Source organism: Diachasma alloeum, unplaced genomic scaffold, assembly GCF_001412515.2.
Source record: "Diachasma alloeum isolate Michigan unplaced genomic scaffold, Dall2.0 Dall_scaffold_00279, whole genome shotgun sequence".
NCBI lineage: Eukaryota > Metazoa > Arthropoda > Insecta > Hymenoptera > Braconidae > Diachasma > Diachasma alloeum.
This window is the reverse complement of record NW_021680418.1, coordinates 1,014,742-1,036,467: the sequence shown is the minus strand read 5'-3', so window position 1 is coordinate 1,036,467 and position 21,726 is coordinate 1,014,742. Positions and strand designations below refer to the sequence as shown.

Sequence of the window (21,726 nt, the reverse complement as noted above, 5' to 3'; positions counted from 1 at the left end):
TTCACTCGTTTCAACTGAAATATAGATTTATCCGACTCTTGAGACGCTGGGGAAAACTGGGATTACGAATTTTCGGAGTATTACAAGGTGTTAGGAAGCCGAGAACGGAAATACGCAGGCGAAACCGTATCCACAGTTGACACAAGACCCGTTCTTCACTCGCGATCGAACGGCCGCCTGGGCTCCAACTGCCCCCCGCCCCCGCGGTCACTTTACTCCAACATTGAGAGAAAAATGTTTTTTGTTGTACCGCCAAGCCAAGAAATTCACACGGATATAATCGTCGATCCCAACTCGTCTGTTATCGGGGAAATTATTTGTAAACATAACGATTATTATAATTACCCATTTGTGACAGATTTCACGAACGAAATGCACACCACATTAACAAACGTCCCCCACCTATTACCACATGCAGACATTACACACTGGTAATTTTTCAATATGGCTGCCGCAACGTCGGGGCGAGACGATGCGGCGAGTGCCGCAAGTTATGGCGCTGGCCGCAGTTTTTTCGCTTTGAGGTACGCGCGCTACTTTTCTTTATTCAATACTGTTGATTGAAAATTTTCGTCTCAATTTTTATCCTGTCCAAGTTTCACTGACATTTCAGTAAATCTTGTCATTGAAAAATCAAACATTCCATTGATTTTCTGTTCAAATGATCTGGAAATTAATAAAATAGTGGATTTTTCGGCTCAATTATTCTCTGAAAATTCAGAAAAAACAGAAAAAAATCCTAAATTTCCGTGAATTCTACTTAAAACTTGAAATTTCACAACCATTTTTTCCTTAAATCCGATTCAATGTCACTCTCATGAGATTTAATATATCTTCCATGGAATTTCAAAAAATTTCCAACAGCGAATGTGGAATATTTCGCAGGGTTGGGTTTGCGGGTCGGAAAGAAAGGAGAGGGGAGCTGGTTTCATTTTTTCCCGTTTCCAGCGGCGAGCTAGGGCTTTTTTACGAACGGGTTACGATCTAGAATGTGCCGAAGAGAGGTGGCGCAGGTTGTGAGTAACACGATAGTGACCCGCCAATTTTACATTTTTTTCGAATTGGAAAAGCTCTGATCACCTCCAGGAAAAAATATTGGTTTAAATGAATTAATCTTTAAATTTGTTATCGAACGAATTGCGCTTTATCATTTCAATGTTATTACAAAGCACAAAATATAGCGTAAGTGGAATTTGTCCCTTGTGACAAAATATAACTTAGGAGTACAACGTTTTAGTCATAGTTTAGCATTTTCAAATGCTAACGAACGAAAAATTAATCTATATGGACTTTGCTTTATTTCTCAAAGCAAGAGGGTTTTAATGCATCATCTGAATAAAGTTGTTCAGATACTGCAATCTGAATTGTTCAGTTTTGTTACATCCATTTCCATATTTTTCATGACTGTCAAATGTTTATAAACTCCAGATTTTGTACTGGCACCAAATATTCACGAAAGATTAGAAAATTTATATCAGAGGGAGAAGTTGACTTTTTTATAGAGAAAATTGAAAGAAAGGAATTGATCATTTTGCCAAATGAAAATAATTAACGTGAAGGAGCGAATTTTTCGGACTTCTCAAGTAAATTTTCCTCTAATTTTCCAAGTCTTTTTCCCAAAAAGCTCTTAACAAATATCAAAACCCCATTTCACATACTGAATGTTATTATCAGCAGAAAACTGCACAATTATTTTCACTTTTGTATCATTTCCCCTCTGATTCTTAGATTCTGGAATAATCCTTAAGTCACTATTAGTCAACAATTAAAAATAAAAATGAAAAGGGTTGCATTAAAAAAAAAATGTCATTAATTCGAAATTTGCACAGAATGTCATCGTGGTAATTTGATTATGTATGAATTCTTTCAGAGTTCATTCAATTCTGCTTCCAAACACCAATTTTATCAAAATAGTTGTCTTAACTTGTAACTTGAAAATAAAATCTCTGAATTGCTTCCAAAAATTTATACATAATCCAACTGGCATTATGAACATCGTAAATTCCATATTAATGACATCATTCAAGAATTACCAAAAAAAGAAGATGGTAACGTATTTCACCACAAATTACTGTGAACACATTCAAAGCAGTCAATACTTTTTTAAAAAGAAAAAATCCATGCCCACCTATTTTCGTCAAAAACATAAAGAAGATTTGTTAAATTAGAAGTTTTCAAATGACACTGAAAGTACTGTTCTTCTCCCCTTTCCAACTAATTCAAAGAAAATTGATTTCTTTACTTAATCTTTGGTCCCAAGACTGGTTCAGTTTCATTTCTGTCTGATCTATAAAATAAAAAATACTTTTTCATTCAAATAGTAAAAAGAATCCTGTTCTTTTTTGTCTCTCTTTAACTCTTTCGGATCTACAGGAAGTAGAGGAGGCTCTCGAGGTGTTGATTGGTGGGTGCTGTGTGGATTGATTGTGACACCAGAAAAGCAAGTTTGTGGGCAAACTGTACTGGAGCTGGAAGTCTCATTGTAGTGCTGCAGTTGAAGTACATGTGCGTCATTTTGTACGTCAACAGCTGTATCTTATCTGGATTGAGTGAGAGTGTGTCGTAGATGACACTGTACGATGTTGGGGCCACAGTGCCCTGCTTGACACCCTGCGAGATCAGGAAGAAATCGTACTTCATTGGATTAGTGACCACATCGTCGACCACTGTGCCTGGCAGGGGGTTTCTGGTGCCCAGGAAGAATCTCGTGTTGATCCTCTTGGTGACGAGGATGTAGCCCAGTTTAACTGCCTGGAGGCTCCCGTAGAATTTTGCAATTGCCTCCTGCACGTTCACGACCTCGTGATCCACGACGAATGGAATCTGTCCCTCGCCAACACCGTCTCTGTAGATGATTATGTGACTTGGGAGGCTACCTTTGTTGACTTCCTTGTACTTGTCCAGAGCCTTCACCATGTTTGTAGCGAGGTGACTGGACAGCTCCTCGCCAGATGTGTGTGCTGATACTGCTGAGAAGTAACGACTCAACTTCTTATCTAAGGAAGCAACCATCGCCCCTTAAAAAATAAATTATGTTAATATTTTCATTATCTCATTATTTTTAGATTAATTGAATAATTAAAAAATTTCAATTTTTGAAAATTAGGCGCATTTTCTATTAATACTTTATTAAGAATCAACTCTCCACCATGAAAATCATTTGTTCGGAATCCTAGCAGATTTGTTCATATTTATAATTTTACCAGAAATCGACTTTATGCCTAAAAAAATTCTTCCGAAAATTTAAACAATTTCAAGTATTTATTCATAAACAACTAGTGTTTAAAAAAATAATAATTCTGTGCAAAATGTCACACAATTTAATTGACAAATTGGGTGATTGAAAATGAATAAATCAGGTGGAAAACTATTTTTATATTTACCGAAGTCTGTTCCACGCTTGTTTGTGTCATGACAGGCATCGTATCCAACAACCATGAGCCCATTGAGGGGAACATGAACAGTCCAGGGTATGCCTCCTATTTTGCAGTTTACCTGAATGGCAACTTTCGTTGCAATGGACATCATTCCCTTGGGATTGAAGCAACGAGCAGTGACTACTTGGCTTGGTACTGGTCGATCAATACACAGTTTCTTCTTAATTGCCGAATAGGTATCAGCACGATTCTTCATGAGGATACACATGACAAGCTGAGGATTCACTTTGCTCATGCATTTTTCGAGACAATCAGTGTAGGAGTCAGATCTGTCATTGCGGATTTCAAGATACTGGGGCTCACTTATGACGAAGTTCTTGGTGGAGCGAACCATTGCTGCCACGAAACTCTAAAAAAAAGTGCAAATGGTGAGAATGGGTTTTGGACAAAAATTAATAGGGACACATTATACAAAACAGGATTCCGAAACTTGGAATTTTAAGGATAGAAACTTCATTCTGATTTTGTTTGACTAACCTTAGCATCACGAGCAATTCTCTCTGGTACCACGACAACCCACTGCCTCAGCTGAGTTGTCATGTACAAACTATTGTCCCTGATGGCTTTCGTCCAATCTCCATCAGGTCCCGCGTCGACCAGACTGTCATCACCGAAGTAAATTTTTTCTCTTGCCAACAGTCTGCCCTGTACTTTCACAAGTTGGGTATCGAGTTTCAAGTTCCAATTCGTGAATTCGTCTTTGATTTCTGTTGAACTGTTCAATCGACGATTGAACGCCAGGAGCTTATCAATACGTTTGTCTGGTGTTACCCGAGTATGCTGGGCCAATGCAGACATCAGACGAAAATCATTTCTCATTTTATCAGTGAGACCTGGAAGATAAATGCATTACAATTATTTCCATAACTTTGGCAAAGTGAGAATGGAGAAATCAATATTTAGAATTGTGTCTCGAAATATTTGAGAACATTCAAGTATCTTTTACAGTTTAGTAGAGTCCACACTGTAGATTCAGCCATTTTCAATCATGAAATTTATCATTTAATTTCGAGCATGAATTTTTATGTTCGCTAATGTTGCTTAAAATACAATGTGCCATTCTAATTTTCATTTCGAGAATTGTCAATGGCAGGAATTATTCAAAATGTCCAATTTCTCAGTAGGTGCTTTTTCCAAAAGAGTAATTGGTAAAAGAATGGCAAAAACTTGAAATTTAATTACCAGTAGCTCTGCACAATTCAGGAACCAAGTAAATGATGTCATCTTTCCCAGCACGACGATCACGTGCTGTGGATCGTGTCACAATAAGTGGCTGTGTGGGTACCTTGATGGGAATACCGTATCTGTTCATGTAGTAGTCCATATAACGTATGTCTTTATTGTCCTTTTTTGAGTGGAAAGTCCCTTGAGGACTCTGATTGTAGTCGACGTCATCGATACGATAAGTGTTATTATTATAACTCGTCAGCACTGTAAGCCCAATAACTTCCGCTTTGAAGGCATTCTGATAATCATGAGGTCTTTCCTCCTTGACTCGTTGGAGAATGTGAAGCAGAGTCTCCTGTCTCATGATCTTATGATTAATTTCCGCGCACATCAGAATATCAGTCTCATGCTGGCGAATTGATGTAAGATAACCAGGCCACAGCTCGAACTGGTACTCTCTGATCTCCACCTGTAAAATGAGTTTTGTTTTATGGTACAAAGTTCTACTTCCCTGTGGATTTTACATTGAGTTTTTCAATTCTCATGTGTTGTCGATGCAGGCAACGATAAAGTTCTGAAATTCAGAAATTTTTTCTGCTTGAAATACGATTCGAAAAAATTAGCTGATTTTTTATTGCTCTGGGCAAACCATGGTTGATTTGAAAATTTAATCACAGCAAATGTCTTAATTTTTTTGTCTTGACTTTCGTATCCACAAGTACAGTTCGCATCCTCAGTTATGTGAATTCGTTTGAGAGAGGCTTTCAAGTGATGATGGTTAGCCCTGACTCGGTTGACCCATGTGAAATGTCTTCAATTGAAAATTATTTAAGTGCATACCTTGGCATTTGCATCGAAATAATTGCGCCCAACCAACTGAAGGTTTAGTGACTCCAAGCACTTTCTAGTCAAAATGTTGTAGAATTGGAGATAATGAGGATCACCTCTGCCCATGTCACCAACGAGTCTCAGGGTGATTCGAATGTTCTCATCGTCTGTGGTGCGTCGGGAAAAGAATACCTTATTCTGCAGCAAAAAAAAGAGTATTATTGTTTGAATACCTTATCTACAAAAAGAGATCAATATTTCGATCGAATGCAGACAACGGTAGGGAAAATGAACCTGTCATGATGGCACGGTGTTTCTGTCCAATTGAATTTCAAGATATTTAAATTATTTGAATGTCAAAAAATTGATTAAATTCTCAATAATAAAAAATTGAGTAAATTCTGTGGAGAAAATATGTAACTGAAAAGTCGTTGTTTTCCTTGTTTGCCCACCCCGCCGCAAACGCCTTAAATTATTACGATATTAATTGAAATACTATGAAATCAATCTGCACTAATTTACCTCTCCAGGTGTTGTGAATCTGTTAGACGTGTAAAGAACTGTGCCATCGAAAATGTACGACCCCAACAGCTGACGATGCTGACGTAGCAATCCTTTTCTTGTGGCAGTGCGGTCCTCCTCAGGTTCAAAATCGACTCTGTACTGATAGAGGCACCAGTCAGGCTTCTCCAGGACCTTGTAGTAATTGGCCATCAGAGCAACTGGAGTACCGGAAGTGCCCTTCTTGGACGTGGCAACATGCTGTGGACGAGTGTTGAGAATCTCAGCATTGATTATTCTCCTTCCTCTCAAGGCACCTCGGCCCATACTGGCACCGGCATCACCCGCAGGACCTGGCAGTGGTAATTCCACAGGGGGCAGAGTTCTGGGTCCCCCTGGACGCTCCCCCTCTCTGTAGGGCACAGGGAAAGGTGCTGGGGCCCTCACTGAACGTCCCACACTCTATTAAAAATAGGAAACAAGCGAAATTGAGGATGGGAAAGGAAAAATGACTGGAACAATGAGATGGCTGCTGAAATTTTAGAATCTGTTGTGAAGATGGATGAATATTACATGGCGATGTAGTGTGTTACCACTTGTATCCCTGCTTGGCTGGCCGGGGCTGATTCGGGTGGCAGGGCTGCCGGTTGCGGGGGCCCACCAGCTGCAGGACGCCCGAAAGCACTTTGACCAGCCTTTGGCGGCTTGTCAGCGCCTGGAACTCCTCGAGCCCGTCCTCGACTCCTCCCCACTGGTTTCCCTTCCATTCTTGTGTTATCTTCTATCGTACAGCACGAGTAGAAGAATTAATATTAATTACGTTATTATTCTTTTATGTATTTGAATGGACGAAAACCATTTGATTTTTGCTTCACTTCGAACAAGAATCATGCTCGGCTATTTTCGCTGAATGCTCTGTCGAATATTTGGATCTCGGTAAAGGTTGTAGTTGGAGACATCGTGGAAAAAAATGTCAACACTGTTCTCTCCCTCTCGCCCCTCGCAAAAACTACTAACAAGACATTTCTTTGACATGCGGCAATAATGACTGGATTTCGTCTCGAAACCTTTGCGATGACAATTCCGTGAAGCATGACAAGTGACAAGGAAAATGTCATGGTGAATTTCAATTGAATGAGAAAAAAAGTGTAATCCGCCTAATCTAATCAATTGAATTGTAAGACGAATAAAAAATTATTATTCTCATCAAAGTATGGATAAAAATTTACCAACTGTAATATTCTTTCCGGACAAGTTATTTTATTCAAATAAAAATAGGTGCGCTATGTCATAAAAATCAGGAAAAGAATGAGCAATTGAAATGAATGGTCAACTATTCGGATTTGATAAGATATTTTTAGCATTTCTCTAAATCATCACTCCTAATTCGCTCCCACGAACTGAAATTCTCGCCAGTATTTTTGTGTGAAAAGCGACTTCATTTTGCTGATGTTATTCAGAGTTGAAGTGTTATGTTTCGATTGTTGATTTTAGAGCGCGTGGCTAGACACATTTGAGGGGAAGATCAACTTCTCCGTCTCCCTCTCTATTCGTCATATTTTCTTTTCATCAATTCGATATCTGCATGTTGATACACGTTTGCGGCACCGTGGCGACGCAGAACAGAGGGAAAATCCCTTTGTTCTCCGCGCTATTCGTTCCGGTCCCACTACAAAAACGCTTTTTTTAATTATTTTTTTACCCCAAAATTAGTTATGGAATTCACGAAATTTACAGACGAATGGATGATTATTTTTCGTCAAGTGCTGATGGAATATCAGACGAAGAATCTCAACGAATTGGAAAAATAATCGAATAAACTGAGTGTTTGAAGCAATTCCCCGAAAGTTGTCTCAATCCCCTTTACATTTGTTTACACTAATGCGCTTATATTATGGGTTTGACTCTGAATCACTCGAAAAAACAGACGAGAGGTAAACGGACACCCGGGTATGAAGGAGAAAAGCCCAAAGGAACTCGTTAAATCGAACTACGCATTCCATTTTTCTAGTAAAATTTCAAAAAATGCCTATAAAACTCATAAATCCCCCCGCTTCTCAACTACCAAAACTTCCACGTTTTAATTCGACGAAACTAACATTCTTTTCACTCGCAACGGATCACACACGCGAAAGAAACGCAAAATGCCCAACAAAGGACTGTTTTTATCACGATTAGACCTTCAGAATTTATGAATTTTTTCATGCGAAACGTTTCTCGATATTTTCCGAATGATATTTCTCAGATAACTCACCAAAGGGCTCGGGCAAATCGTTCGATTCCGGAACAAAGACTCCTCGTTAGTCCTCACGACCTCGGCCGCAACAGATTGGCTCGCAGTCCAGATCGGTGTGACGCCGGCCGGCCCCGGCGTCGCGTTGCACGAGCAACCGAGAAGCTACGAAAAGAGGGGCATCCTATGGTAGCGCTCTGAGCACGTGACTGGTCCGCAGAGGCTACCCACCAGAAATCTGAATTCGAATTAGGATAAGTTTTTGCATTACAGTCAACCATTTAAAGAAAATATTATTTATGTACGATTACTGATGTGAAACACTAATGTTTGATTAGAAGTTTTATTCCTTCTAAAAACAACAATTTAGAAATTAATTACTTAAGTTTATTAATAGAGGCCTGTGAGGCAAAATTGACTTTCATTAAAATTTTGGTTTTCATAAAAATTGCGTTGAATTTTGTTGTTTTGTCTATTTCTCCATTCAAAAAATGGGCGTAAACACATGGTGCAGTACATGTAAAAAATGTAAAGGTTTTCTTGTTATGATGATAATTAATCCCCTTCCCCGAGATGAAAAATCATGGAGGCAGGTGTAAAATACTGAAGGAAACTATTTGTCTTTGAAATAAAAAACTAAAATGAATACGTAGTAAATTTGCGGTCTTTTCTTCTATGAATGAATACAATGAGTGATAAGACAATATTGTGATGGACAAACATTACGAATTATTACAATTAAAAATTATATTTAAAAATGCGAATTAAGACTATGATTATGAAAAATGAGAGTTATAAACTTGTTGCCATAAATTTGCTCTCTACCCACCCTCTAAATAAAGAATAAAATCACAGCAGTAAAAACATGAAGAGTTTTCTACAGAATGGCTGAATGATTTGTTCATTATTAATTGGGCCACATTCTGATGAATAAAGTATTACAAAGCATTACAATACCCAAAAACATTCAAAAATAACTATAGTTTCATTAAAACTTTCAAAAATACCGTCAAAGAATAGAGCGCTGATGACAATGAACGACTGACGAATATAAGTAGAACGAAATCAAAATGATTAATCAGAAAAAAATAACAATTGTTACGAGATCACTGTCTATCCGTGAATTTCCCAGCCAGATCCACCATTATAGGCACACTCTCGAGCTCTCCAGATGAAATATTTGGGGTAACGCATATCATCGTATCTGCGCCACTATTGATCATTGGATTATGTGAGATCATGAAGACCTGATGTTTCCTCTTGAGTTTCTTCAAGTAATTCACGAATCCCTGGACGAATTTTGGATCCAGAGCCCCATCGACTTCATCCAGAATGACGAGCGATGAGGAGCGACTCTCCTGCAGAGCAAACAGAAATATCAAACCTGCCATGGCCTTTTCACCACCAGACAGCTTCTCAACATTACGATATTTCTTTCGTGCAGGAGTGCAGTCGTAGCGAATGCCATCTAGATATGGCTTAGAGGGATTCACCGCTGAGAGTATAGCATGGGCAGAGTTACTGTTGTATATCTCCTTGCAGATATTATCGATCACACTTATGGCTTTGTCGAAGAAGGGAATGAAAGCATCGGATCTGTCCTTGTCAACTTCTCTCAATTTCGCAGCCAGCCGCTGCTCTTGTTTTTTCAGACTTTCCAGTCGTGCATCGACCTCTCTCAACTTGCTTTTCAAAGAGTTCAATTGTTCCTCTATATCAGGCATTTCGTGCTCGTCCACTCGAGTCCGCTCCAACGTCTGCTCGAGGGCCCACAGTTCTTTTTCGAGGAGCTCAACGTCCTTTGACTTCTGCCATTCTGATCTCAAATGACTGTAATCAAATTTCTTTTGATTGTCCTCCACAGATGACTGAGATGATGAGCCTTCTGCCTCAAGTTGTGGCAGTGAAACACCTTCGAATCGTGCGGCAGACACAATCTCTCGACGTTTAATGCTCAATTCCTCTCTGATACGAGACACTTGGCGAGTTTTTCGGTCGTTTTGGTGGCTCAAGGTGAATAATTCCTTACGCTTTCCATCAGCTGCATTCAGGATTCTTGTCTCCTTCTCCAAGATCGCCTGGAGCTTTTTTACAGATGAGTCGCACCGCTCTTTTTCCTCGTTCAATTTGTGCAGATACAACTGCAAGTCTTTCTGCTTTTCCTCGAGGTCTTGAACTCTTTCTTTCCATTTGGGAATTTCCTTTGCCTTAGATCTTGATTCTTCATATCTCTTCAACGACTTCAGCTCTGAGAGTTGACCTTCGATGATTTTCCTACGCTCTCTCCGGTCATTCTTCGATGCCAACATCGACTCGAATTGTCCAATATTCTCGATGCCAAATTGTTGACAGAACTCCTGGAAACTTGTTTCTCGAAGCTTATCCATCTCTCGTTGAAGATGTTCCCCTTGGTTTGTTAAGTCTTGTTTCCTCTTCTCCAAGTCAATTTTCTTCTCTTCTATCTGTTGATGTTGTCTTTTCAGATCTTCCAAGTCCGCCTTAAGGATTTCGTTCTTCTTTTCCTGTGGATTTGTATAGATAACATTCGTCAATGTAAAAAGCCTAATCGCCTATATATGGATAAATAAATAAATAAAAAAATAACATTCAGCTTTGGCTGAACGTTTTCTATTAAATTTTGTCAAGAATTTTCATTAAAAAATATTTTCACAAATACTCACAGTCTCACTAATGCATGTTTTTAAATTAAGCAAGCAGCGTAATTTCAACTCATGTTCAGCATTCATTCTCTGGACCTCAATCTTGAGATTCCCATCCCTAACACGTGTTAGTTTCTCGAGAATGCACTGTCTCTCCACTTCCAGCTGAGCCTCATTGACAGTCTTGATCCTGTCGGACTGAATTTTCCTCTCACTGAAACCAGCAGATACAACGAACCTCGCAGTCAACATTTCGCCTGCCAGGGTAACCACACTGTGCTTCCTCCTCAGGCGCTGCATTTTGTCCATGGCACTCCATGCGTCTTCGAGGGTCTGACACAAGACCGTTGATCTCACGATGCTCCTGATGACCGGTTCGTACTGTTGATCGAACTTGACAAGGTCGTAGACCAATTTTGCATTAGCAGAGTTGAGTTTTGATAGAAGATTTCTGTCGAGAGTCGGGGGACTTGCACTTTCGATGCTGTAAAAAGTCTCGAAACCTATTCTTTCTTGCTCCAGATACTCTAAACAAGCTGCAGCAGTGGCGTCATCCTCAACGATGATTGCGTCCAGATTCTTATCGAGTGCAGCTGCCACTGCAATTTTGTACTTCTCCTGGGGGATTCGACACAAATTGGCGACACGATCGTGCACAGAGTCAGGAAATTTTGCCTTCAATTTCTCCAATGTTCCCCTTTGTTTTTCCCTCCCCCTCTTTTTTTCTGAACAGATTCTGAGGGTTTCTAAATCTTCCTCGATCTTTCGTCTGCGATTCTTCAATGATTCTAATTCTTCTTTCGATAACAGCAGCTGCGATTTCTCCTGCTTTTCTTTCCCAAGTTTTTTAACTTCCTCTAGAATAGTTTGGTAGTCACGTCGATAGTTCTCCAAGGCGTGTTCGCTTCTAGTGATAGCGTTTCGATGATCAGAAATGGATTTGTCGAGGCCTCGGCCTTTCTGGGTCAAGAGATCCAACTCAGCTTTGAGTTTACGTTCTTGTCGAAGCTTGGATTCGTTTATCGCTAGAGATCCACCCATTTGCTGTCGAACTTCTTTCAGTAAACGTTCGTACTCTCCTTCATATTCTGAGACACGTGCGTCATCACTGGTCCGCCCCTGAGAATGAAACATCTGCAATAATTTCTCATTCTCTTCAATCCTTCCCTCTATATCATTAACGACATCCTGGAGTTTTTGCTCATCCTCCAGCCATTTTTTCAGTTTCTTTATTTCCATTTCATAATCTGACTGTTGATTATTTTTCTTGCACAGTTCAGCGTTTAATTTGTCAAGTTGTTGGGATTCTTCTAACAACTCGTTTTGCTTTACTTCCATCTTCTTCAAAGTCTTTTTGAGATCTCGTGTCTTCTCCTTCGTCTCCTCGATCCGCGATGACGCGCTTCTTGAGGGTACATTTTGATTGAGGGTTTCATTCTTGAGATCAATGATTTTCAATTGCAGCAGGTAGCATTCTGCATTGGTCCTTTGCTGCGGAATAATTGGATTCGTGAGAATTCAATAATGAAGGGATTATATCGAGAATGAGTAATTCGAAGAGAAATCTAAGATATTTCTCATAGGAAATTTTATCTTATGATAATTAATTGAAAATTAGTCGTTTTCGAGACCAATTTTTCACGTCAAACAAGACTCGTTTGACAACCTGCTCGTTGTTCTCTCAGTGAATGATGTTATACTTGTCTCGACTCATTCCATCACTTGAATTCTAAAATTCATTAAAAATTCATTAAACTTACAAATTGCTCTCTCTGTTGCTTCAATTCCCTTGATTTTTCAGCTGCCGCTTTGTACTTATTCATCTCACTCCTCAATTTTCTCTTTGTTGAGGTCTCTTTGACAACTTTTTCGCGGAATGCACTCAACTCCTGCGTCAAATAGTCGTAACGTTCTTTGAACGCCAAAGATCCACTTGCAGTTTCCAACATATTTAGTCGGTCCTGTGGAGATGCATCGATTATATCGTTGATGTTGCCCTGATAAACCACGAAATCCTTTGCCTTGATGTTGATCCCGAGGGCCTTTAGCCTTTCCAGGTAGTCAGCTGTATCAACTACCTGAGCATGAACATATAAAACTCAACGTTACACTTTTGAAATGGTGACAACTTTTTTGTAGAAAATTTTATGATCTACAAATGAAGTTCTCTTAATGTCTAATGGGAAATTATTAAAATAACAAGTTCACACGGTTCATGAGATGATGATGTGAAATTAACAACTATTGGTAACTTTATGATCTAGAAATGAAAAATCCTTTTCGATAAATATTCTACTCTCTCAGTATTTCCCTCTCCATCAATTCATCACTGCCATAACCGTCATAAATGCGGTTGAAGAAAAAATTAAACGATTTTACCTGTTCATTTATTGTGTACAGTGACTCGTATCGTTGTTGAGCCCGGTTTTTCACCAGGGATCTCTCGAATACTGTTGTGTCTTTCCCAGAGGAAAATGTGAGACTCACGAAAGTTCGACTGGAATGTTGAAAAAAAAAATAATGAAGTTTTTAGATTTTCGACACAATTCAAGCAAAAAAAAATTTTCATCAACTTTTGTTTATTAATTTGTTCTTGTTATTGGGAGTACTGATGAGAATAATAATTTTCCGATCAGTAGAAACATTAAATGGATACTTTACCTCTCATGAGTGTTCGTCTGAGGAACCAGCTCCTCCAGATTATTGATTCTCAGCTGAACATTCTCGTTTTCGCCAAGACCAAATGTGATTGCATCAATTAAGCTAGATTTCCCTGCAGAACGATTGGACGAATATTATGAACGAAACTCAAAGAAAAACTAAATTCAATTATCCAAATCGTAATTTATAACCGTAATAAAGCCAGAGGACCGCTCAAGATGGCAGAACGCCGATGAGAAAACATTCCCACGCAAACACGAAGAATCGGTACATTTTTCTTCTCGTTAGATTCACGTTAAATCAATTACCTGATCCATTGGGAGCAGTAATAGCGTTCCATGGCATCAGTGGTGTGAGATCCCATCGTCCCACGAAACTTTTGAAGTTGGAAATCTCAATTGCCTTCAATCGCGTTCGCATTTTGCAAGTTTGTAAGACGGAGGCCACCGGCGAAGTGAAGTGAAGACTGAAGCCGAAGCGGCGTGGAGCTTCCCGCGCGGTCCCTCCCGCCTCTGTTCACTGCTCCCCCCTCCCTTTTGACCGTAATAACATCTTATCGTGAAATTTTCAAAATTAAAGGGAACAAATAAATCGCAAAACCTTAACAATAACGAATCCTCATTTCAATTCGACAATAATTTATTTCTATGATACTTGCATCATAATTGTCTTTTTTGGGGGTTGTGCCATTATTATTTTAGAATCTCGGATTGACATGAAGAATGAATTATCGACAGATGATCGTGATTGGCGACGCTATAAATAGCAATCTGATATACCAAAAAAATTGAAAAATTAGAGCTCAATGTCCATTCCAGGTGTAAATGTCTGTAAGATTTTGAATTAATTGAAAACGCGGTTCATGAGAAATTATTGAAATTCGAAGACGGCCTCCAACGAAATATGTCAATGTAATGTTGATGAAATCTAAATAATATTAAGCCAATTTTTTTCTTTTATTCATATAAATTTATATGCTTTTATCAAATTATGAAATTATATTAATTGGCCTGGCGGTCGTTCAACATAATTTCCTAATTATTGCAAGTCGCCCAATTTGGCAACCTTGTTGACTGGATATGTATCCATTATTGTACATAATTGATGTATTGCCGGACAATAATTGAGCGTTCCGATAATATCCATCCGGTTGTTTGATTATATATTATAGCATATACCGCGTACTGGCGAGATTGCAGTCTTCGGTTCCCATGCAATTCTAGTGGCGGGGGAGAATAGGAACCGAAGACCACAGACTCTCCGGCACGACTGTGCTGGAGGTACATTCGCATACCTGTAGTCTGTAGAATTTTCTTAAAACAATACCATTGGTTCGCGAGCGCGCGAAGTGGTTTGCGGATTTGCTTCTTTCCCAGTATATGTATAGATACAATGCACGTACAGTACCTAGATTACCCCGGGAACTTTGCACTTCTTTCATTTCACTCTGTGATACCACTCAATATAAATAATTGATTGCCGCTCATTACTGAATCGGACGTTACTGGGTTAATATCTGCTGCCTAGCTCAGAGTTCTAATCCATCGCTTATCATGGTGATAAATATGATTATTTTTCTGTCTGAGTTGTGGGTAAGCTCATTTTGTCTTATTTTATTCAATTTATATTTATAGTTTTGCATTTTCAAATCTTCATCGTGACCAATTTTACTGTTTTAGTATGCGAATGGTAATCGTGGAGTGACATGTAGTTCATTGAGAAAATAATAGTTTTTGGTGGATATCTTACAATTATTCACGTTCACTGGAATATTTTTTGATGGGATGCAGCGTAAATTTTAGTTTCGGTACAAGTCATCTTCACGTCGGCCAAATTTCCCGGCCTAATGGAGTAAAATTCACTATTAACTCCGGTGATTATATTCCTCGACCGCATGACAATTTCACAATTCTCTATTAAGCTCGCACTTTTTCTCATATTTACGATGAAAAAGTACTGAAGAGCGAGTTTGCTCCACGATTACTTGACTTGTTCGGTAATTTTTCTCAAACTTTTTTCGTTGGACGTCTGCAGCGCGAATTTCACTGAGAAAGCTCTAAATTGCCAACTCATCGAGGATCGCTCGTTGTTATCGAAAATTTTTTGTTTCTGGCAATCATTCTTCTCCGGGAATAGATCAGGTCGCATAGTAGACATAGAAATGTAATTCAATGATGTTCCGTTGGGCTCACTGTATTGATTACGATTTTTGCGGCATATTTTAGTGTTTTTACGCCGTTCGATTTATCATTCGTGCATTTCAATTTCGTTCATTCGGCCTTTGTATTAAAATGTGCGGTATTATTACGAGTCATCCAAACGACGACCACACGCAACACCACACCCAGAAAAATGTTGTTTTGAACCAGATAAAAGAATTATTTGAATTTTCTAACCCATTTTAAGAATACTTTTGTTACAAATGAATCAAATGTATAAATTTGTTCACTTGTTCCAAGAGAAAGGATTTGATTACACATCGAACAATTTATTTATTACAAATAAATCTTTCTTATCTGATGAAATTCACATTTTCACTCTTTTGTGAGAGAACTTTGGAATTGTGTTTCAACAGTATTCACAGGCTATCTGCCAAAGGTCATATGAACGTAATTCCGGAAAGGTGAAATCTTGCCGAAAATTACCAAAACAAAATTATCGATATATTTACAGGTGGACGGGATATCGAAGGTTTTTTCCTATATTCTTCCGGGTCATTCAAGGTACGCATAATTTTGTTTCCATTATTGCATTCATTCAGCAATACATCGCGATGTTTACGCGTGGGATCACAAAACATTTGGTTGGCTAATTGTTCAAAGAAACCTTGTAACTCACTAACCTTTGGCTTGTACTGAAAATTCATATTCGCCAGAAAAGTTTATTTTCACCTAGTGACGAAATAGGTCGAATTAAAAAAAAATATTTTCAAAATTTTCAATTCGAACTTTCACTGCGAACAATGAGTTTAACGCGTGTTAACTGTTTAGCAGCCGTCTTATATATTATATAATACAATATAATTATATAATAACAAATTATATAATAAATAAAATTAAATTAAATTTAAATTATTTAATTAATTTTTTTCAAATCAAATTTCATAGTTATGTATTTTATAATTATATAATTATAGAATATAAAAATATAATAAATCTCACATATTAAATAAAATTGGAAGAATACTGAATTTCAACTAATGAGTATCTTCCAGATCCATAGATGATGAATATCAGTACCTACAACAGAGCAGCCTTCCGACAATGCACTTCCAGGCATCCCTACCACGTCTACCCATTCCAAAGTTAGAGGATACCTGTAAGAAATATTTAAAAGCTCAAAAAGCGATTCTATCCCCGGAGGAATGTGAACGAACAGCAAAAAATGTTGCTGCATTCCAACTGAAGGAAGGCCCACAGTTGCACCAACAACTCTTAGAACTCGATGCTAAGAACAAACACACGAGTTACATCAGCGAACCCTGGTTTGACATGTACTTGAGAGATCGTAGACCACTTCCAATTAATTTCAACCCTTACATGGTATTCTACCAGGAGAAAAATGCAGCGTATAATATGCCTCTGGTCAAAGCCACGAATATTTTGATATCGTCAGCGAGATTCTTAAGATCCCTGCGGGCTGGACTTCTAGAGCCGGAAGTCTTTCACATGAATAGGAAAAAATCGGATACTAAATTCTTTAGATTCGTCACTGGGCTTTTACCATCGAGAATAGCTACTTACGGCGCATATTTATTCAAGGTGATAAATTTTTTATCACGTTCTTTTTCACCTCTTGTATTCGCCTCATTATGAATATCATTTGGCTTGCATTCGTTTCTTTTTTATCTGAAAATCTCTGAAGTTAGTTTTGCTAAATAAATATGAAAATAAATTAATAGGAGATTATAATATTTGTGGCCACTGTTGTAAACTAAAACCAACTGTTCTTCTCTGACAACGACGTTGATGTATTTGCTAAATATGATAATTTTTTTACAGGCTTTTCCACTGGATATGTCGCAATTCAATCATCTCTTCGGAACAACGCGAATCCCGGAAATCGAAAAGGACAGAATTACCAGTGACCCCAACGCAAGACACGTGTTAGTAATACGAAGAGGTCATCTCTACACATTCGACATTCTCAACGAGGACGGCAGCATTCGTTCGCCTCACGAAATTGCCTCCTGCGTGAACACGATATTGCACGATCCTCGAGCACCTAGTCTCTGTCCAATTGGAATATTGACTACCACAGAGCGTAATCAGTGGGCCCGGAATCGCCAACACTTGGTAAATCTCGGAAATGCTGATGTATTCAAAAAAATCGATACGGCAACATTTCTTCTAGCCTTGGATGATGATCTAGTGGATGAGGATATCAATGTGTTGCTACGAGATTTTTTACATGCTGATGGGACTAATCGCTGGTTCGATAAATCATTTACATTAATTGTAACTGGGAAGGGATGGACTGCAATTAATTTTGAACATTCCTGGGGTGATGGAGTGGCTGTTCTCCGATTTTGTCAGGTAAATTATTCACATGCCTCGTGTGAACATAGATATTTTTATTGTTTACTCAATTTTTTCGTTATTCTCCTTCTATTCCACATGTTTCGTCAAATAGTAGTTTTTTTATGAAAAAAAAACGAGAGGAAAGGAATAACTTGTAATTAACAAACGAAGAATACGAAAAAAAAATTAGAGATAAAAGTTATTTTCGGATAGTGAAAAATTTCAAAGATACAGAACAACAAAAAATTGGCGAAATCACCCACATGAGAATCATCGATGATTTTATTCTTTAAATTATCAACAGGACATGAAACATGACGCAACGGTGCGACCTCGCTTCCATCCCGAGGAGCGAGCGCAACTATCAATCTCATCTCCAGATGTTCAAAAACTTGAATTTAAGATTGACGACGTCACAATGGAGTCTGTGAATCGTGCATTGAAAGAATACAAACATTGGACTGATCGGTTAACGATGCAGCACTTGCTTCACAATATATTTGGTAAGAAACAATGCAAAACAGCCGGAGTGAGTCCCGATGCAGTGATGCAATTGGCGTTTCAATTGGCTCTTTATAAACTTGAGAAACGCGCTGTGGCAACATACGAGTCATGCAGTACCGCCGCTTTTAAACACGGCCGCACCGAGACGATAAGATCGTGCACCGATGAAACCCAAGCCTTATGCAAAGCCATCGTGGAGAGCGGCACTTCCCAAATAAATGATAGCAAGTACAAGAAAATGATGATCGAATGCAGTAATGCACATACCGCGCTTACGAAGGAGGCGGCAATGGGCCAGGGTTTCGACAGGCATTTGTTCATGTTGCGGCGGATTTGCCTGGAGAATGGAGGAGAGCTTCCAGCCATTTTCAAAGATCCAGTATTTGCTAAATTGAATGAAAATATTTTATCAACTTCTACATTAGGCGCTTCCGTAATTTTGGGCGGGGGTTTCGGTCCCGTTGTGGAGCATGGATACGGCATCGGCTACGCTATCGACGACACTGATTTGAGCATTCGATTAGGTGTCGCGAGCTACAGAGATCACCGAGACGCTTCGGAATACGTCGCCTCCCTTAAATCAGCATTCGAGGATATCCACAGAATTCTACAGAGCGAATGAATTGATAAACTTCTGCAATGGACGGGTTTAGGAAGTGGGACGGTCCGTACTATTTCAATCGGCATTTTTTCGATTTCGATGGAAATTGAATATGATGTATTTTTGCTGAATTTTTGGCCCAATTTTTGCCGAATTGTGGGCAGAAAATTTAATGAATTTACATGTTTACACTATTCAAACAATGGCAAAGTTCGAGAGGGAAATAAAGAATATGAATCTCCAAAGTGGAATGTTTTATTTCTTTTCATTTCATTTCATGCGTGTCATATTTTTCTACAATAAACCGTATCAGTTAATAAACTAGAAATATTGTACATGCTTAATACCAAGTTTCTTCTCTTTTTTTTCTCAAAAAAATAAATGTATACATATCTATATTCATATATTCGTCTCATTACACGGGTTATACAAAATTGAGATGATTTATAGTAAATATTGTTCATTGGTACCGAATATATAGGAATCTCAGAATCTATATATATATATATAAACATTCGTAACGGTTCACGGCGTGAGAATTATATTAGGTCATCTACAAATAAACTCATGTTTTCATTTTTCTTCCCATCAATCTATTTAATTCACTCATTGTATATCAAACTTGGTCCCATCTCAAGCTCTGGTTTCCGGTTCCGAGGTCAGGTACATCACAAACCATTCAATAAAAAACAAATTAACAATAATAATTGCATTTGTAGTCACCTGCTCGGATTTTTTCTTTGATTATACACGAAACTTATTATTTTCTTTCCTCAGTTATTCATAAATAAAGTAATAGTAGATTATATAAAAATGTTTGGGATTCATTATTGTAACATATATCCTTCATTATTTCCTTCAATTGTGATGAATTTTGTCTTTGTCCTCTTCTGAAAATGAAAAAATATATCCAAGTTAGCTCTGATTGGATAAATTTTCAATCCACCTCGAATGCTTGCAAATCATCGGCTTTACGGCTCATAATCAATTAAATTAATATAGCAAAAAATTTCAGAATGATTACTCTCAATGTTTAATTTTATAGTTCTAATTCGTAGCAATAATTTTTGCAAATTATTCATTCATAGAGGAAAATTTTCATTTTTTTTTACTATTGTTATGTTTCATAATGCGGAATTTATAAAAAAATTCTGAGGATCAGGAGTTGACCCGAGGAAAAAATAGCAATGAGGAAATACATTAACTAATAGAATTTCTTATTGGTAATAAAAAATATGGCTATGTGCAATAAAGACATAATCGGAATATGGAATTTTAATTATTCATGAAAATTACAAAAGCGTTAATACTTTATATTTTTTATACAACACGACTGATTCCAAGAGAATAATGCGAGAACTTACCAATTGTAAGTACACAAATGTAATCATCATTTATCAGGTAGAATGCTACGACTGAGATGGCTTCTTTCGTCGGCCAAACAAATTACTCAAAACTGAGCTTCTCTTGTAATCTCGATCCTTTCGTGAACCACCACTGCTCTGTTCACTCTCTGATCCACTCTCGGACGCCCTTCTCCCATCAACAACGGAGATACTTTGAGTTACTGGAGAAATGGCTGGCGGTGGGGCCACATACGGTGGTAGCGAAGTTGGACGGCCCGTGAATGAATTGAGTTGCTGTTGTCCAGTCTGGAAATATTTCTCATATTAACCGAAAAATTGGGAAAGGTAAGAGTAATGAGGTGGTGTAACACTTCAAGCCAACATTTCTAATTTTGTTAGGGATATTCGAGTATTTTTTACATTTCGGCCCAAACCCCACTATAGATTCAAAGCTTTTCAATCATCGAATTCGTCAATTAAGAATTATTATTCGTCAATTAATTGCTTGAGAAAAATTTGAAAAAAAAATCAAGAAATAGGAGAACTTCATGCCTGACTTGACGAGTTTCACTGCTTTATTACGCAATTAGAGTAAGATATAATTAATAATTACCTGTCTGACGTTGAGATTTGTATTCCCATATCCTGCAATATTGCAAAATACAACGAATTATTTTAAAAAATGTACTTTTTTCGCAGCATTCACTAATTGTACTTTCAAAATCACAAATCCATGCTTCAATTTTTTAGATAAAAGGGGAAATGTTAGAGGCTATGAACAATGGATAATTCAAGAAATTGAAGAAATTCGTGCGAGAGGAGAATAAATTTACAGAAAAATTGATAACCTGAGGAGGAATCTAAATATTTTGAATGTAAAGAATGATGGCAATTCCCATTTGATATCAACATTCGAACATCAACATTCATTAAAAAATTATCTTTTTCCGATTACAATTGTTTACTCATTTTGTTTTATCACTTTGCTTTAATCACATGCATAACAGTCAAGACATTTTTTACATTCAATCAAGATTTTGGCTTTCAGTGCTCGGTGCAAGACCTGCAAACTCCAATCAAGTCCAATTTTGCAGATAAAGTGCAAACTAAACATCAAATCATTTCGTTCTTCAACATTTATTGACTAACCGGGGTCATGAGTGTTCCATTGTGCCATCCTGGGTGGCGGCGGAGCACTTGATGGCAGGGGAGGTGCTACTTCTACAAAATCTGTTTTAATATTTCAATTTCGCTGTGATATCGCCAAG

The 21,726-nt window shown here is 38.0% G+C and overlaps 4 protein-coding genes across 7 annotated transcripts in view; 1 reads left to right on the top strand and 3 right to left on the bottom strand.

Moving 5' to 3' along the window:
* Positions 1-1,121: 1,121 nt before the first annotated feature.
* LOC107038297 (piwi-like protein Siwi) lies at positions 1,122-8,276 on the bottom strand. Its single transcript, XM_015257324.1, has 8 exons — positions 8,188-8,276; positions 6,527-6,714; positions 5,955-6,395; positions 5,445-5,630; positions 4,620-5,073; positions 3,915-4,270; positions 3,384-3,786; positions 1,122-3,017 (listed from the first exon to the last, which is right to left on the bottom strand). The coding sequence occupies exons 2-8, from the start codon at positions 6,698-6,700 to the stop codon at positions 2,368-2,370; spliced, it is 2,664 nt and encodes an 887-aa protein (XP_015112810.1). The 5' UTR covers positions 6,701-6,714; positions 8,188-8,276; the 3' UTR covers positions 1,122-2,367.
* A 996-nt stretch (positions 8,277-9,272) lies between these two features.
* On the bottom strand, positions 9,273-13,923 carry LOC114841243 (structural maintenance of chromosomes protein 1A-like). Its single transcript, XM_029126124.1, has 6 exons — positions 13,796-13,923; positions 13,488-13,599; positions 13,206-13,323; positions 12,587-12,904; positions 10,848-12,317; positions 9,273-10,688 (listed from the first exon to the last, which is right to left on the bottom strand). Exons 1-6 carry the CDS (start codon positions 13,905-13,907, stop codon positions 9,273-9,275), a joined length of 3,546 nt encoding a protein of 1,181 aa, XP_028981957.1. The 5' UTR covers positions 13,908-13,923.
* Positions 13,924-14,893: 970 nt separating this feature from the next.
* LOC107038246 (carnitine O-palmitoyltransferase 2, mitochondrial) lies at positions 14,894-19,357 on the top strand. Its single transcript, XM_015257241.1, has 5 exons — positions 14,894-15,079; positions 16,161-16,210; positions 16,702-17,248; positions 17,489-18,022; positions 18,312-19,357. Exons 1-5 carry the CDS (start codon positions 15,041-15,043, stop codon positions 19,131-19,133), a joined length of 1,992 nt encoding a protein of 663 aa, XP_015112727.1. The 5' UTR covers positions 14,894-15,040; the 3' UTR covers positions 19,134-19,357.
* Positions 19,350-21,726, bottom strand: part of LOC107038245 (spectrin alpha chain, non-erythrocytic 1) — a 37,890-nt gene continuing 35,513 nt past the window's right edge. For 2 of the 4 annotated variants that reach the window (XM_015257237.1, XM_015257239.1), the window contains 4 exons: positions 21,608-21,688; positions 21,072-21,103; positions 20,477-20,764; positions 19,350-20,002 (listed from right to left, as the gene is read on the bottom strand). In XM_015257237.1, coding sequence (XP_015112723.1) covers positions 20,522-20,764; positions 21,072-21,103; positions 21,608-21,688 — 356 coding nt within the window. In that variant the 3' untranslated portion in view covers positions 19,350-20,002; positions 20,477-20,521. The remainder of the gene's footprint in view (positions 20,003-20,476; positions 20,765-21,071; positions 21,104-21,607; positions 21,689-21,726) is intronic. The other 2 variants (XM_015257238.1, XM_015257240.1) reach the window with 2 other exon arrangements.

Excerpts from the sequence above, each read along its gene's own strand:
- LOC107038297 (XM_015257324.1), bottom strand. The coding sequence starts at position 6,700 with ATGGAAGGGAAACCAGTGGGGAGGAGTCGAGGACGGGCTCGAGGAGTT. Across the intron at positions 5,631-5,954 it reads GATTCACAACACCTGGAGAG|AATAAGGTATTCTTTTCCCG; the intron begins GTAAATTAGTGC and ends TTTTTGCTGCAG. Across the intron at positions 4,271-4,619 it reads TGAATTGTGCAGAGCTACTG|GTCTCACTGATAAAATGAGA; the intron begins GTAATTAAATTT and ends TTTATCTTCCAG.
- LOC107038246 (XM_015257241.1), top strand. The coding sequence starts at position 15,041 with ATGGTGATAAATATGATTATTTTTCTGTCTGAGTTGTGG. Across the intron at positions 15,080-16,160 it reads TTTTTCTGTCTGAGTTGTGG|GTGGACGGGATATCGAAGGT; the intron begins GTAAGCTCATTT and ends ATATATTTACAG. Across the intron at positions 16,211-16,701 it reads ATTCTTCCGGGTCATTCAAG|ATCCATAGATGATGAATATC; the intron begins GTACGCATAATT and ends AGTATCTTCCAG.
- LOC114841243 (XM_029126124.1), bottom strand. The coding sequence starts at position 13,907 with ATGCGAACGCGATTGAAGGCAATTGAGATTTCCAACTTCAAAAGTTTC. Across the intron at positions 13,324-13,487 it reads CAGACGAACACTCATGAGAG|TCGAACTTTCGTGAGTCTCA; the intron begins GTAAAGTATCCA and ends TCAACATTCCAG. Across the intron at positions 12,318-12,586 it reads AGCAACAGAGAGAGCAATTT|CAAAGGACCAATGCAGAATG; the intron begins GTAAGTTTAATG and ends ATTATTCCGCAG.